This window comes from Rhinolophus hipposideros, assembly GCF_964194185.1.
Source record: "Rhinolophus hipposideros genome assembly, chromosome: 6".
Classification (NCBI taxonomy): Eukaryota; Metazoa; Chordata; class Mammalia; order Chiroptera; family Rhinolophidae; genus Rhinolophus; species Rhinolophus hipposideros.
In genome coordinates this window covers 8,190,487-8,207,082 of record NC_138052.1, presented here as the reverse complement: position 1 = coordinate 8,207,082, position 16,596 = coordinate 8,190,487, and the positions used below count along the sequence as shown (strand labels likewise).

General features: G+C 37.0%; 1 protein-coding gene across 2 annotated transcripts in view; it reads right to left on the bottom strand.

The window, feature by feature from the left end:
* Nucleotides 1–16,596, bottom strand: part of CLASP1 (cytoplasmic linker associated protein 1) — a 240,411-nt gene that overhangs the window by 83,329 nt on the left and 140,486 nt on the right. The window contains exons 20-23 of one of the 2 annotated variants that reach the window (XM_081051107.1): nt 14,678–14,701; nt 6,035–6,142; nt 3,778–3,804; nt 1,754–1,921 (exon numbers count right to left, since the gene is read on the bottom strand). In XM_081051107.1, coding sequence (XP_080907233.1) covers nt 1,754–1,921; nt 3,778–3,804; nt 6,035–6,142; nt 14,678–14,701 — 327 coding nt within the window. The remainder of the gene's footprint in view (nt 1–1,753; nt 1,922–3,777; nt 3,805–6,034; nt 6,143–14,677; nt 14,702–16,596) is intronic. The other variant, XM_081051108.1, reaches the window with a different exon arrangement.

Sequence of the window (16,596 nt, the reverse complement as noted above, 5' to 3'; positions counted from 1 at the left end):
AAATGGAACCTTTAATAAATATAAAAAGTAAAATACCCTCAAAGAAAAGCATTTTTTAAAGTATGAAACTAATCTGGATTGCTAAGAGAGAGCCTAAGAACTTAAACAATTAACTGTGGAAAAAAGTCAGCTAATGTCACACCCCAATTTGAAATCAAATGCATTTTCCAAACAAAACCAGATCCACACACGCGTTACAGTATGAAATGTGAAATTTAGATATTCCAGTCATAATCTTTTCTCTGGTTGTGTCCACATTACTTGTTATTATTACTGGATCCAAATAACCTGTCAGATCAGGGACCATGCTAAGTTAGTATTACCGTACGTAGAATTAAAACAAAACCACTACTTGGTTACATTTCTCACTTGGTTTGGAAACGTTAGTTAAACCAAATCCTATCCATTCTACTTCTTAAATATCTGCTCCTCCTTCTCGTAGCTCAGGCAGCCTTCAAGGACTTCCATGAGCTGGACCCTACCAGCCCCTCTGCCCTCATCTCCCACCCACCCTGACAAACTACCTTTGCTGTAGCCAAATGAGTTATTTGTGGTTCCAAGAAGGCATTATACTCCCTCTCACCTGACTGCTTCTGCGCATTCTCCTCTCTGCCCTAGAACACCTCTCTCATCTCCCCTCCCCACCCTGCTTAATCCACCGTATACTTCATCAAAACAGAAGCTATTCTGGGGGAGCCTCTCCTAGCAGGAAATCTGGGAGGACTGGGGCAGACAAGGACACCAAAATACGCCTCTTCCATACTCCCAGAGCACCCTGTCATAGTACTTGTCATACTGCACACATTCCCACCTCTAAGACTGCAAGCTCTTTGAAGTCAGAGGCTAAATCCATTTCATTTCTCTTCTAATCCTAAAATCTAACAAAGTGCCTAGTACATCACAGTAAATACTCAAGTAATGGTTGTTGAGGACATAGATGAAAAAATGAGAAACATAACCCAATAAGACTAAAGACCATAGTACTCTGATTTCGCATTAATATAATAGATTTTCACCCTTAGAAAGCAAAGATATAAGAAAGAGTATGAACATACATTTTTTAATAATATATTTAAAAAGACTTCTACCTTTTATATTAAAAAGGTAATGTACAAATTAGATTTTAATAGCGGTAAAAGGTCTTTAAGCTGCTGAGAGCAATTCGTATAATTCTAAATACTATTACAAAGAAACTAAATACTACAACACAAAAATAAATAGTATATATTCGAATTTCATTTATTCCTAGTTTTCATGTTTGAACAATACTATGTCAAAAGTAACCATACATATTCTTTGAACATAAGTTTCACCAGTTGGTTAGAGAAGACCAGGATCAAAATGAATGTGGACCCTTCAAATTGCTTTTGAAAAATTTATGTTAACGGGTACTTAGTGCTAATCAGTGAAAGAAAAATGAAAAGCAATATTGCTTCTAATGATGAAGTAAAAAATCCTGCCCACTCCCTCAACGGTAATCCTTTGCAAAATGACTCTGCAACACAAAAGCCCACAACGCCACAATTCTTTCCTATCAATTTGAATGGTAAGCCCACACATTTTTAAGTTATAACTGAAACCTGAACATGCTGTAAACTGTAAAAACCACAAATTGAAATGTCTTAACACAGGCAAAATGACATCTTCAGTTCAAAATAGATCTCTATTTCCTACATTAGAAAAACTCATTATATTATAGTCAAAATTATGACCAAGTTGGGAATGGTGTTCCAAGGTCTTTGAGAATCCTTACCTAATCCTATTCGGTTTGGACTTGTTTCTCGGCTACATCCCTGACTCCTGGGAATCTTGCTTCGCTTTTCTGAAGAGGATGTCACAGGTGGGCCTCTTGAGGAACCTCCAGTAAGGCCACTATAACCACTTCCCAACAGTTTCCCTGGAGAACTTGACCGGCTGCCAGCTAAAAATGAAGCAAAATACAATTGAATAATCAATTTAATCAGGGAATAAATTACAGTAATTTCAGAAGCCAGTTTACACACTAACTTCGATCAAATACTAAGAGAATTTTACATAAAAATAGTCTTGTAGTTGGTGGTAGTACTGATTTAAAAAAAAATGTAGGAGCATAAAAGAACATCAAATTATCCTAAAAGAATATTTATACATAGAAGAATTACTGGTGGAGCGCTACAAAAATGACTGCAAATTTCTCTGTCGAAAGAGTAGGCTGAGGCTGAGTACTAACAGCCTCCCTGTTCCACAGCAAATTTCCAGAAATAACCACAAAGGTGTTTGTTTACTGTCTTGGTTCTTTTTTTTTTAATTCTAGAAGAACTGATATGCCAAAATTTTAAGTATAATTGCTGAAGAACAGAAGAACAGAAATATAAATATAACAGAAATTTCTTAAACATTAGTGGTAGAAAATGGATCCAAGAAAACTCCATTAATCTAACAAACAGAAAGAGAGAGAGAAAGGGGATAAAATATCTAGAAACACGGCAAAAAAAAAAAAAAAAAATCACAAAATAAGATAGTAGGAATAAACTCAAATGTATGAGTAATCATAATAAATACAGCTAGACAATTCATCTATTAAAAGGCAGATTCTTGGATAGGCTTTAAAAAAATAAAAAGGAAATTCAATTAACTATATGTTGTTTATAAGAGACAAATAATATATACCTAAAACAAAATGGAATAAAATTAATAAAGAGCAAAGGACATTTCATAGTGATAAAAGAATAACTGACCATGAAGATATAATAATCATGAACCTTTATGCTCCAAATAACATACTTTGAAATATAAAACATAAAAATAAAAAAATATAGGAAGAAATTAAAAAGGACATAATTATTAATAACTCTCAGAAAGGCTAATAACTAATGAAAGACTAATATACCTCTCAGAAATTGACAGAGCAAGCAGTCAAAATTATACAGTTACATACAAACACACCACACACACACACACACACACACGTATATCTTAAACAGAATACACACTCTTTTCGCCTTTCTTCAGAAGTATTATAAAAACCGACTGTATACGAAGCCTCAAAGGAAATCTCACAAATCTATAAAAGGAGAAATCATATAGACCACATTCCCTGAGATGTATATAATAAAATTAGAAATTAAAAACAAATGATATATGTTAGTAATTTTTATTATGATTAAGTGGCTACATACCTAAATAACAACGTCTTGTGGGACAAAATTTAGGGAAAACAGGAAATTTTTAAGGATTATACCAATACACCCGAATGGCAGTCATTTATTAAGATAGATCATCTTCTTAAGTAAGGAAGGCAATAAAATTGTAAAACATAACGAACACACTATTATTTCCCAGATCATGATCACCCAAGGGTAAAAACCTTTGAAGTAACTTAGCTGGAAATTAAGCACACACATACTTCACACACATGCACACACACACACACCCATCATTCAAATGAATCACTAAGGTGACTGCTCAGAAAAATTAGTACTTTATAATGATTTAACTACAATTTAAAGTAAAATTCCTTGTAAAAATCACAAGTACACATTCCCATGAAGAACCCACCTCATGATCTATCAAGTTTGCCCATAAAGTTTGAGCACACAAATAAACTATTAAGTATGAAGCCATGTAAAAAGGAGAAAAGAAATCCATTTCAAACTCTAGAATTTGCACATACAGAAAAAAAGCAGAAGGATTAACTAAGCTCATAATAAAGACAGAAATTAATAGTGTGCAAAGAACACGGGGGGTGAGGGAGAATGCCAAAATAAAAAGGAGGGGGCAAGAAGAGAAATGGCTTACCACCAGCAGGATTAGCAGACCTGGATCCTTGAGTATGAGAGCAGACCAAAGAACAGGCAAAAAGTGGATTAAAAGACAATAACACAATACACAAGGTCAGCATGCAAACACAGCACCATGTTTTTGTTCACAAACACATTAGCAAAATAGCTTTATTTTTAGGACTTGTTCCTCCTCGTCTAGTTTTGCATTTACGTTGTTTTTATACGTATCACACCATGTTAGCATTTATTTCTGATCTGTTCACGAAACACCTACAAACCTATAATGTGCCAGGCACAGTGCTTGGCGTAGGAGATGCAGAGAAGAGTAAGACAAGTATTACCCTCCAGGAACACATCTACTCTCTAGCCCCTACCAACCCAATGGAAGTGACTGTATCTTACTAATTTATGTATCACTACCATCTGAAACAGGGCTTATCACGTAGGGAGTGCTCAATAAACATCAATGCTTTCAAAGGAGCTGCTATTAACTAGTTTCACCTGAATGCCCTATGCCAAATCCTCAAATATTTTAATATTAACCCTCAAATATTTAAATCCTCAAATATAAAATCCTCAAATACTTAAAGTATGTTAACTGTTGACCCTGAATCTAATATACGTGAAATCTACTCCCTATTAAACCAGGACTTTGAATGCTAGTATATCTACATTTGTAAAATATATAAATTTGCTCATATTTACATACCAAAATAATTTTTAAAAATATTTAACTTATATGCATAAGATGAAGCTCCAGCCTTGATCATTTGTTGATGTTGTCTCCCGCTCCCTGTGAGTTAAATTTGGTGAGTAAAGTAAAACTGAAGAGTTTTTAAAGTGGAGCCCTAAAGCAGGGTGCAGTGTTTTTATTAAGACTGAAGAATTAAAGCTCTGTAATCACCCTTATCCCCACTCCAGAATGAACTTGAATCTTCACCACCTCTTAAGCAGAGGGCCCGGCTAGAAGCAGGGACCGCTGAAGAGGGCAATGCCAATACATAGCAGACATAAATGAAGAAATGTGAAATAGTATTCAACCCTCATTTTCTAAGAAAGAAAATAACACTGCACAGCTAAAGGGCTAGACATTTTTAATCAACCCAACTCCAACATATTGAAGTTGAAAGAACAGGGACCGTGACCAGAGTATTATATGCATTTGTGACTCCAGGAATCACTAGGGTTCAACAGAATAAGCAGAGCCAGGCTATTGTTCCCCAGGTTCTAGAAGCTTCTGGGCTACACCTGCACAGCCTATGTTGTATTGTGTAGTGTGGTGTAGAAGCCTGGGCTTCTCTGTCAGACAAGCCTGGGTTCTGTAGCCTCACTGAAGGCCGCAATACGACTGACCTTGCACTTTCTTTTCAGAAAGGATATAAGCTTGTTTAACATAAGGACATAGCTGTCAAAGGGACACGGAAAAGGGTCTAAATTCAGAAGCTGAGAAAGACATTCTAAATACTAAGAGACAACCTACGGTTCGGCTGCAGTCTAAGTGCTCTCTCCATGAGGAGGCAGGCACACACCCACCGAAGAGCGCTGCTCCTGGGAAAGGGGACGTCCTCTCCACTACACTCCCCTTGCCCAGAGAATCCCGACACCCAGCCCGACTCCACGTGCACAGACACAGAGCAGGGGACTCCAAGTCCCGTGGAGCTGGGTGTAGGACACCAGGGTTGGATCCTAAGAATGGTAAGACTACACAGACCATAGCTGCTTTCAGGGCTCAGGTAACAGACCAAGTGACTCAACATATACAGAGAAGAAGTAATGACGGCAAGGGCAGATGTGCAAAGCGAGAACCCGCACAGGCAGGGAGAGAAGCAGGCTGCAGTGTTAGAACAGAGCGCTAGAGGGGTGAGCTTTTAATGGATTGACTTATGGCTGCTGGAAAGACGACTCGGCCTAACAGTCACCTCCCCAGGTACTGCTGCTCTTAAATTACATCAGAAGGACTGCTTAGCAAGAGAAAATGGGTCACAGTCCAGCTATGTTTCAACTGGAGAGGCTTAAGGAGAGGGAGAGAAAGCACATTTTAATGTTTAATGCTTAATGACAAAAAATTTAAATCACCTGGACAGGAGACAAAAGTACACTTGAATATCCTCATTTTGTAAGCTTACCCAGCAAACATCAAGATTACTCGCAGCATCTTAGAGCACAAAAATGTGTTTTTCCCTGAAGTCAATGCAAATACCATAATTTTTTAAACTGTAGAATGGGCTACTGAATGAACTAAGACAACAGAGAGCATAAAATATACTTCTTACGCTGGGACTGTGAAACCACTTTGGCGCGGCTGCGACCTCGATTATCAGAAGGTATAGAGGCGACATTGGTGGCACTCCCAGAAGTTTGCCTTCTCGTGCGGATCCGACCTGGAGGATACAGTAACAACAGTGTTTCCACAGGTTTTCAGTAAGTGCAACCAACACAAGAAAACAACCCACAGCAAGAGCAAGGGGCCCTGACAGGAGGCACAGGTCTTCTTCACAGGTGGTCCCAACACGCTGCCCTGTGCGTGGGCATGTGCACGATCTATACACACCAATTCTACGGATACCTTAGAAACTCCTGAGAGGGAGTCATGACCTTATCAGGGGCTTATATTTCAATTATTTTAGCATGTTATATTTTCAGATGAGGAGGTGATGACCATTTGAGGACTTTTCCCCACAATTTTTTTCAGATTAAATTGTCTATTTTTTGTTGTCTACAAATATATCAAATTTCTAGAAACAGAAATGAAAATGTTAGATGTCATCTTAAGAAAAATACTATAGAAAAGAGTAAATGCAAAACACTCAGCAACCAACAAAAGCTACAGCATGTGGAGAATAAGTGTGTTTTGATATGTAGCATTCAACTCCTATTCTTAAAGAAGTATGCCAATAAATTTCTAGGCTGCAGAAGATGAAGATAAAAAGAATCAATATTAGGAGTACCAAGAGAAACGATGACCTAAAAATAATGCAGTATTGTAGGCATTTATGAAAACAATTTGCCACTCTTAAGTAAAGCAATCTGTTTACTCCAGTTATTAAATCATGAAATCATAGAAATAAAAATGAATTCGGAAATGCAAAATTATTGATGATCAAACAAGTATGATTAGGGATTAAACTTTTAAAATCAGGGCTTTTGCGGTTTCAAAGGGTACCAAAATGCCTCTGCTGCCATAAGTCAATCAGAATAGCAATCTTGATAGGGAAAACCAAACCAATCTGAACTCTCATTGGCTTCTTATATTGTTCAAACTCATTTCTGTCTCATCATCTGAGAAAGCTTACAGAAAAGTAACACAGAAAAACAAACCTTAAAGCTTGAAAAAGGTTCAAGAAAGGGAGGTAAGGAACAATAAAAGAAAGCAATGCATTAAAAAAAATTAAAACGAATCGATAACTTTTAATAGCAGTTTAAGAAAAAGACATACAAATTCTATAATCTAAAATAAAATTAAGAGCTATACCATATATTACACTAAGAGTGTATACGTGTGAACTCAGAATCCTTACAACAACATGTAACTAATTATTCCCATTTTACAGATAAGAAAACAGAGAAACAGGGAGATTAATTCATTTGTTCAAGATCAAATGAATAAATGGATACCTGTGTCTGGCTGGCTGGCCTCTAAGTAAGGACATTGGACTTTCCTAAGAAGTCACAAAGCTAATTTAGGCAATAACCAAGGCAAGGGAATGTGAAAAAATGACTGAATTTCTTGTTTAAATTTATTAAAATATTTAGGCCACAAAAATATTCTTTAATGAACATACACACCCATTCAGCTTAAAAAATAAAATCTTTGCTAACGTTCCTGAATCCTCCACCTTCCCCCAACATTTGGTAACATGATCCTAAAGCCAGTTTTCACCATTCTCTTTATTTCTTTACATTTTCAATAGTATATACAGTTGCATGACTAAGAAGTAGATGGCATTATTTTTAATATTTTATATGTTTTTAAGTATATTATAGGGTATGTATTTTCCCAAAACTTACTGTCTTGCTCAACATTTTTTTGAGGTCACTTATGGAATTGACTTTTCTGCCAGAGGTAAAGGAGAGATCCGTATTATCTTTTCCGCGTGACTAACCAACGTCCAAGCCAATTTACTTCACCCCTTTCCTGCTGATCTGCAGGGCCACCCTCATCACTACCCAGGACCTGCAGCACACAAGCCCAGGTCTGTCTCAGCTGTCTGTCTGTCCAGGAGCCCATGTGCCCCTGCCACATCACAAGGCTGTGATGACCTTTGGACAAAGTCTTGCTAATTAGGGCAAATCACCCACTTTGTTTTCCTCCATATGTAGGTGAAGATACAATAAGACCTGTTAAAATCCTGACTGGCATTTTGTGGAATTTTGGATTAATTTTGGGGGAATAAAGACAGCTATTATGATAATGATCTTTCCACTCATGACTGTTTCATTTCATTTTCTTCAATGTCTTTCAATAAAGCTTCCAATATTTTCTAAAAGTACTGCTCAATTTTTATAGACTTATTCAAAGGAATCTTACTTTTATTATATATATTTTATTAAGTTATATTTTCTAACTTGTTAGCAAATAAGAGTATTCTTAATCTTTATATTTTGTCCTTGCTAAACTTTTATTAATTCTACTAATTTATATGTAGATTCTTTGGGGTTATCTAAATAGAGTATCATTCACAAATAAGACTTTGGGTTTTTTCCCTTGAAATTCTGCCATTTCATTTCTCTGCCTCTATCCTGCTGTCTTGGACATGTAGTACAATGCTAACGAAAAGCACGAGGGCAGGCTGTATTTCCTTGAGCCACATTTAAAAAATGAAATCGTGGAATTTCACAAAAAGTTTGATATTTCAACAGGTTAAGAAAACTCCTATTCCTAATCGCTAAGAATTTCTGTCAAAAATGTTTGTTAAATTTTTTAAATGCTCTGTCTGCATTTTCTGAGAGAAGAGGCTCCTTCTCCTATTGCGCCGAGTGGTATCAGTAAGTTTTTAAACTATAAAATCTAGGTTAGGGGCCGGCCTGGTAGCTCAGGCAGTTGGAGCTCCGTGCTCCTAATGCCGAAGGCTGCTGGTTCGATTCCCACATGGGCCAGTGGGCTCTCAACCACAAGGTTGCCGGTTCGACTCCCCCAAGGGATAGTGGGCTGCGCCCCCTGCAACTAGCAACAGCAACTGGACCTGGAGCTGAGCTGCGCCCTCCACAACTAAGATCGAAAGGACAACAACTTAACTTGGAAAAAGTCCTGGAAGTACACACTATTCCCCAATGAAATCCTGTTCCCTTTTCCCCAATAAAATCTTTAAAAAACAAAACAAAAAAAAACAAACCCCAAAAAGACCTAGGCTAAACATCCACAGTCATGATGAACACACTCACATACACAGAACGACTGTGTTGTACCTTATCTGATTATAGCACCAAGCTCCCACCAGCTGCATAAACCAGTGAGGGAAGTATTCCCTCAGACTACTTGAGTTTATGTAAAATTGGAATTATACAATGCTTCATACAACTTGTACATATAGTCATGTGAGCACAGTAGGGGTTTGGGGGCTATCTCTTCTGTTTTAATTAATGAATTACTTTTTGGTGGACGGATAAACTTTTAAGTCCTGACTCACATTATTTAATGACTACTCTTATAACTACTCATTTTTTTTTTGTTTCTTCTTGAAGAAACAGTTTTGGTTTTTCCAGAAATTTATACAATTTGTTTTATAATTATTAAAGTTGTCATAGTTTTCTATTACCCTTTAGAGCTCTACTTAGCCATACTTATGTGTACTTTATATAATTGTTAATAGTTTGTACTTTTTTTCTATTTCAATTGACCTTTCCTTGCAAAGCTTGGAATGGACTTCCAAGTCCATTCCAAGTCCATAAAGTTTGCCTATTTTATTAGTATTTTCAAAGAATCGAATTTTATACTTCTTAATCCTATCTAGTAAATGTTTAATTCCTATTTCATTAACTTTCGTCTTTATTAATTCCTTCATACTTCATCTTTGGGTTTATTCTGTTCTTTTTCCATCATACTGGAAACAAATTCCTAATTCAGTTTTTCTTCCAAAGTAAACTTAAGGCTATGAATTTCCCTCTAAACACTGTTTCTGCGTCGTTCCACAAGGATTGGTATGTAGTTCCATGTAATGTGCTGCTTTTTAAAAAATACATTACTGGATATCATTTGCTAATGTTTCGCTTTGGAAAAATAAGTTGGATCTATAATTCACACTTTATACTTGAAAAATAGCAAAGGGACCTAAGATTAAAATGTGAAATATGAAACCATAAAAGTTTTAAAAGAAAACATAGGCAAATTCCTTTGTAATTTCTAGTGGAGAAGTCCATTTCAACTAAAAGCTATTAAAAGAAAAGATTGCTAAATTTCACTAAATTTTTTTAAAACCTCAACATGGCAAAAAAACAACAACAGCAACAAAATAAACCCCCAAAAAACAAAAAAACTGAGCAAATTCAAGAAAATGAGAAACTGGGAAAAACTACTTGTAATTTATATCACAAAGGGCTAATTTCCTTAACATATAAGAGATTTCTAGGAATCAATAAGAAATCCATCAGTGGCATGCTTGTAAATGTTAAAAAATTGGCTGGCGGGGAGGGATCCTGCTGATTTGCAGTGTTTTGCAATTTCCCTGGTATAAATGTTCCCACTATGGTCAATTTCAGGCTACTGATATGTCAACCAGCATACAAAATTCCTGAAAACTTACAATTGGCTCTCATGAACTGGTTCAAGCCAGTTCCAACACACCACTGCCACAACCCAATAAAGAACGGACAAAGGCTAAGAATGGACAGTTAATAGAAAATAGAAATGGCTCTTACATGTACGAAATAGTATTCAACGTCACTCACCAATTAAAATGACATTAAGAATGAGATTTATTACCTATCAGACTGGCAAAAATCTAAGAACTTGCTAATATTCTGGCATGTAGGAAATAGGCACTCTTTTCATTGCTCGTGGGAGTGAAAATTACCATGTTTCCCCGAAAATAAGACCTAGCCGAACAATCAACTCAAACGCAACTTCTGGAGCAAAAATCAAATAACACCTGGTCTTATTTTACTATAAGACCCGATCTTTTATATTATGTTATGTGATGTTATATTATATTATATTATACCCGGTGTTACATTATATTAATTATTATTAATTAATATATAATATATATATATATTATATATATAATTATATATTAATTATATTTATATTACATTACATTACATTACATTACATTACATTATATTACATTACATTATATTATATTATATTATCCCTGGTCTTATACATTACATTACATTACATTACATTACATTACATTATATTATATTATATTATCCCTGGTCTTATACTAAAATAAGACCAGGTCTTATATTAGTTTTTGCTCCAAAAGACGCATTAGAGCTAATTATCCGGCTAGGTCTTATTTTCAGGGAAACACGGTATAAGTGCCTGTATATGTTTTAAAGAAATGGGATAAAATAGTCTGTGGTCTTTAGGAAAAACAAAGCCTACTCAATAAATGCAACAAACAGTAAAAATATACTTCAGTTTGGTATTATGACTTATTAATGACATATTCATATTTATTCATATTGTGTTATGCAGAGAAAGTAAATGTGAAAAGAAGAAAATCATTACAGTAAGAGAAATAGAAATAAGAGATAGCAGAGAACTATACAACAGGAAAAAAGTCTGCGGGGAGTGACGAGCGTCAACCAACAAACTTACCTCCCAGAGCAAAGCAGGCCCCGACGAAAGCAGAATTTTAAGAGTGAAAGGAGAAATATCCATATCTCATGGCTTTTTAATAGTGCTGCTGAAGAATGTTTTTCAATCATGTTGCCATTCTTCCAGAAAAGCCCTCAAAATGGAAAATTAAACCTGTGCCCTGGTTTAATCTGAAGGCATGGCTTTCCCATATCCAGTGTAGCCTAAGACAATTAAAAATCCATAGATAGCCTCCTATCACTGGGGTTTGTTGTACCCCATGTGTTTCAAAATTTCAGCCAATTCTCAATTTAGAGGTTATAAAAACTAAAAGGTCTCCTAGGTAAATCTCAACTCTCATCACATTGGGATATCTGGGCAGACATATCTGTTTTATGACTCACTGCTTGGGGGCACATTAAACCAACTTGTACTCACATGTAGCATTTTTGACAGAATCAAAATTAAATTTGGGGAAATGGATCAGTTGTAAAGTTTGCTACCTACAAGTAGTCCCCCAAAATGATAGCTTTCCTCAGATGTTTTAAAGATAAAAGTTTAACACTCTTATTTCTACATCCAGACATATTTTTTCATTGTGTAAAAAAAGCCAATCACTTAAAATTTAGAGTTCTTAGATAAATACATGGCCAATACCAAATGTTGTATTTCCCAGTAAAACTGAACTATAATCTAAGTTCTTTTCCCTGAAGAGCAGACAAGGCTGCATAGTTTTTATTATGTAATCTTAAAGTCACGAAGAGTTAAGCATGGTCTTTGACTACACTTAGTATCATACGATTATCTATTCTCTGAACCTATCAGTTAAGCCAGTACCCACAGGTCATATAAGATAACCTGGAAGTAAACTTTTGTCCAAAAGTTGAGCTTTCAGTTCTTCACAAAAAAAATATTTTTCTGATTAGTCATAAATGTTAGAAATAACTCCCAAAGAATATATATTTTTCTCAATTACTATTAATAATGAATTTGCCAGAACGCAAAAGTATTTTTGGAATTTTGAATTTAGAGCATCCAAGTACTGATTCAAAAATCATCTCTCTGCCTCCCAATAATGACAGTACCTATCTCTTCTTGTCTCAGGAGTTAGACAGTAAAATATTTAACAGACTTATTAACAAAATTTTTTAAAGGCCCATAATGACTGCAAAAACTCTGATAGGAAACTCATGACAAGACACTAAGTGATATTTACTGCTGCCTTTTTCTAATAACCATCTGTGGCTTTTCTAAGCATCACTACCAAGTTTCATTGCTGCAAGAAATGACAGCCTAGACTTGCTCAAGTTTACAGGTCTACCAGGGCCATCTCTCTGTTCCCTCTCCTCGTCCTCCGGGGCTCAAAGCTCTGACTGGTCAGTTCTGCGACAGCCCACACAGCCCTAGGATGCAGACCAAGGCTCAGTGGGCTTCCCACAAGAAGGTTCTCTTCTGTCTGACTCTAAACTCTATAAATTAAGAGCCCACAGGTCATTCTCCCTTTTCCCGGCCAGAAGGGGAACCAGAGACTTCTTGCTCATAGTCTTTTACAAATAATCAAGCAGGCAGACTTCTGACCTCACTCTGAATTGGTAAAAAAGAAAACTGATCAGAAGAAAAAAAGTGAAAAATTCACAGGCTGCTTTCAATTCTGCTATATAAGCATATGAAATCAGGGCATGCTGGAAAAAAATGTAATTTCCTACATAATGTCTTCCCTTTCCATTCCACCTACACTACTGGATCTCGCCCCCCACACTTCCTGTCCATATTGGCTGGCGAAATACTTAGGATGGCTTCTTTGGGAAGGAGAAATATAAAATTACTCAGATCAACTAAAAAATGAAAATCACACCCAGCCTCAGTCTTCTCCTATCACAAATGAGTCATCATGGCACAGGTTACTTGTCCATTTTTTCATCTTTGGAAACTTCTCATTTCACAAACTTCTCCAACCCCAAGAATCACTAGTGGAGCTTGTTGACAACTGGTATTCCTCTGCTCCTCCCAAACTTAATCAGAATTTCCAGGGGGAGGACATGGGACTGTCCCTTTAGCAAGCATCCGGGTAATTTTTATGTTACGTTTGAAGAACACTGATCTTGAGAACAAAATGCCATTCCTAATTTTCCTTTTTGAGTTCTTGAGGAGGTAGAATACGGATTAAAGTATTGTGAACTACACACGTCAAGAAAAAACCCCGTCTGCTTTGCAGGCTAGTCTTTTAGAGTGGCTAAATAACATACAGAAGTAAACCGCAGTTCCTAAGTGTTCAGGTTGGGAGATCTAAGCCACTTCTTTAGCAGACGAGGTAAGTAATATTTCAATACGTGAAACATTATCATGCTTTCTATCTAGACACTTTGCAAAGGATGACTTGTGTAGCACGTGGTAATCAAAGACCTGCACAGACTGGAACAGCTATGTCTAAAATTCAAAAGACAAGGCAAAATCAGGGGGCCCTACCTGAGCATGGCATAAAAGCAAAATCAAGTGGCTATGGATATGTGTATTCCTTTTACCATTTTATCCTTGTGTGTAGCAGAGAACACAACACCTAGGTGTCTAATACATGACTGATGAGTGAATGAACGAGAGTAAATGAATGAATGGAGTATGTGTCAGTGACACAAATAAAAACGGCATCGTGTAATTCAGCAGTATTTTATGGTGAGAGATGTTTTTTAAAAAATTTCTGTAAATTACCTGCTAGAAAACCTTTATCAGCCTTTAACCTGAATAATCAACATGGAAGTTTATTTTCAAAACAGGAAAGCAAGTCCTGAGAGGCCCACAAAAGCACAGAAGTCAGAGGGAAGGAAACAAAAGCTAAGGTGGTACTTGAGGAGTGCTACACTCTGAGACAAGCAGCCAGACGACAGCAGCACGCAATGTCACGTCCAGTCTGCTCGCCGGTGTGGGCTCAGAGGGAAAACCACAGACAGCATACTTAAGTGCCCCACGTCACAAGAACAACGACTGAACAAGAAAGGATAAGAATTCAGGTAGAGGTAAGGCACAAGTTCAGGAAACAGAATGAAGAGTGGAGGGAACAGCGTGCAAAGTCTCATGCAGGGACCTTGGGGACACAAGTGGGCAGGAGGTAGCACTCGGTGAGGACAGAGGACCAGTGAGAGGGAGACACACCTCTACCACAGAAACAAACGCTTACCCTCCGCTTTAGTGGCAGTACCATCTTTAAGCAAATTAAAAAACAAGGGAAGGGATAACAGGGAACAGTTAGTAACATTAAAAAAACTTAAAAAGCAGAATATTATTAGCTACTAAAAAAGCAAAAGTACAATTTAAAATAAAATTAAAAGGTAAACAAGTTCAACAGCAAAGCAGAGTCTGAAGCAAGTAAAAGTGCCTTATCTTGAAATCAGTTTAGCATCTTGTGCTTTTGTCTTTGGAAAACAACACAAAAAAGGGCAGTCCAGGACGAGGTCTCAGTCGACAATGACTGCTGTTTTTCCTTTTGGATAACCCTCATCCTCTTCAGAGTTCCTTTTTCTTGGAACAAAGTACCAGCGGAAGGGGTGAGTGACAGAACTAAAAGCTAAACTACTAAAGAGTCACCCAAAGGGCAGAGGCAGGTAGAGCTCAGAGAAACTAGCTAGCTCTAGCAGGCCGATCCCAGCTACACATCAGCAGCAAAGCTCCACAGCGTGGTACCTGAGTCAAGGCCTACGGACTCCACATCTTCCCTCATGTGTCTGGACTCTAGAAGTTTGAAAAGGATCATCAGCTTTAATGCTACACTTCCACAAGATGGAATGTATAACCTGAGGACTGACTGTGACAACTTCTCAGTGGGATTATGTTATACTTCAGGGTGGTTTTATGCTGTTGCTGTTTTTCGTTATTTTTGACATGAGGAAAGTTAGAGGTCTACTAGTCAGGAAAAGGTAAGAGAATGGGAATACTCCAGTCTCATTATATGAGGAGCAAACACTGGGCTGAAAATTTATCATCAGTGCTTTAAAAGGTCAGTTCTACATCTTGAGACCAAAAGAGCCCGGTGCTTGTACTAGCACCGAGGGAAGTCTACATGGTCCATACCAAAATATCCGCAATATGTACAGAAAACAAAGGCTACTGAGTACTCTAAACGCTGGTTTCACTCAAGTTTTCTAGAAATGAACAAATACTAATTACAACTACTCAAGGTGGATTAAATGTATTGAAACACAGGTAAGTACTTTAAAAACTCAACTAAAATTAACAGAACTACGTCACCATAGGACAGGAACTCTGATTTCACAGCGACATATCATAAAAACGCTTCTGTAATGCTACAACCGTTAAATGACATAGAGAAGTTAGGTTTCTTCCCAATCTAAATGTACCCATATATGAGGTATTTCCCTAGAGAAAACAAGACTGATTTCACAAACGTTCCAGAACATGGACCTCTCAAACTAACAATGTTTCTATCATAATCTGTTTCTTTCCCTTTTATATAAGTTCATTTATTTATCTCTATCACTTATCTAAGCTAGGTGACTCTTATTATAACTAATTTCTGGGTAAGGAAAACAGACTCAAAGGTTCCGTGGCCTGCTCAAGGGTACCAAGCTAATAAACAACAGGTCCAGTATCTTCCCTTGGTATTCTTTCATTATGCCTCCACGGCAAATGTTTTTAGAACACTAGTTTAAGAAGTGAATTTGGAATTAATACATAAGCCACATAAGTACTTCAGTCTCAGTGTTTCATGAAGTTTAAATGTATTCACTTCCATAAAATCCAGAATAAAACTGATCCAGGTAAGTGCCCAGATTTCGGCTTCAGACGACTTTGCTCTAACAAAAATAAAATGAAATAAACCATCAGCCTCACATATAGCAGGTGTTAAGTGTCTGCTGAAAAACTGAGCAACTGACCTACCTCTCTGTCAGGTATTAATCCTTTCAAAGAATTTGTTTTTAACCTTTTGGGCTATCGTTAGAGTAAGTGCATGCCCTTCCCAAGGTGACACGTGGAAGGACAACTCTTCTGTACGATACGGGTGTGTGGTTAGTATGTCCCCCACATTCCTCTGACGAACACCCGACTGTCATTCCTGGCCCGCTCCCCACACCTCCCCCA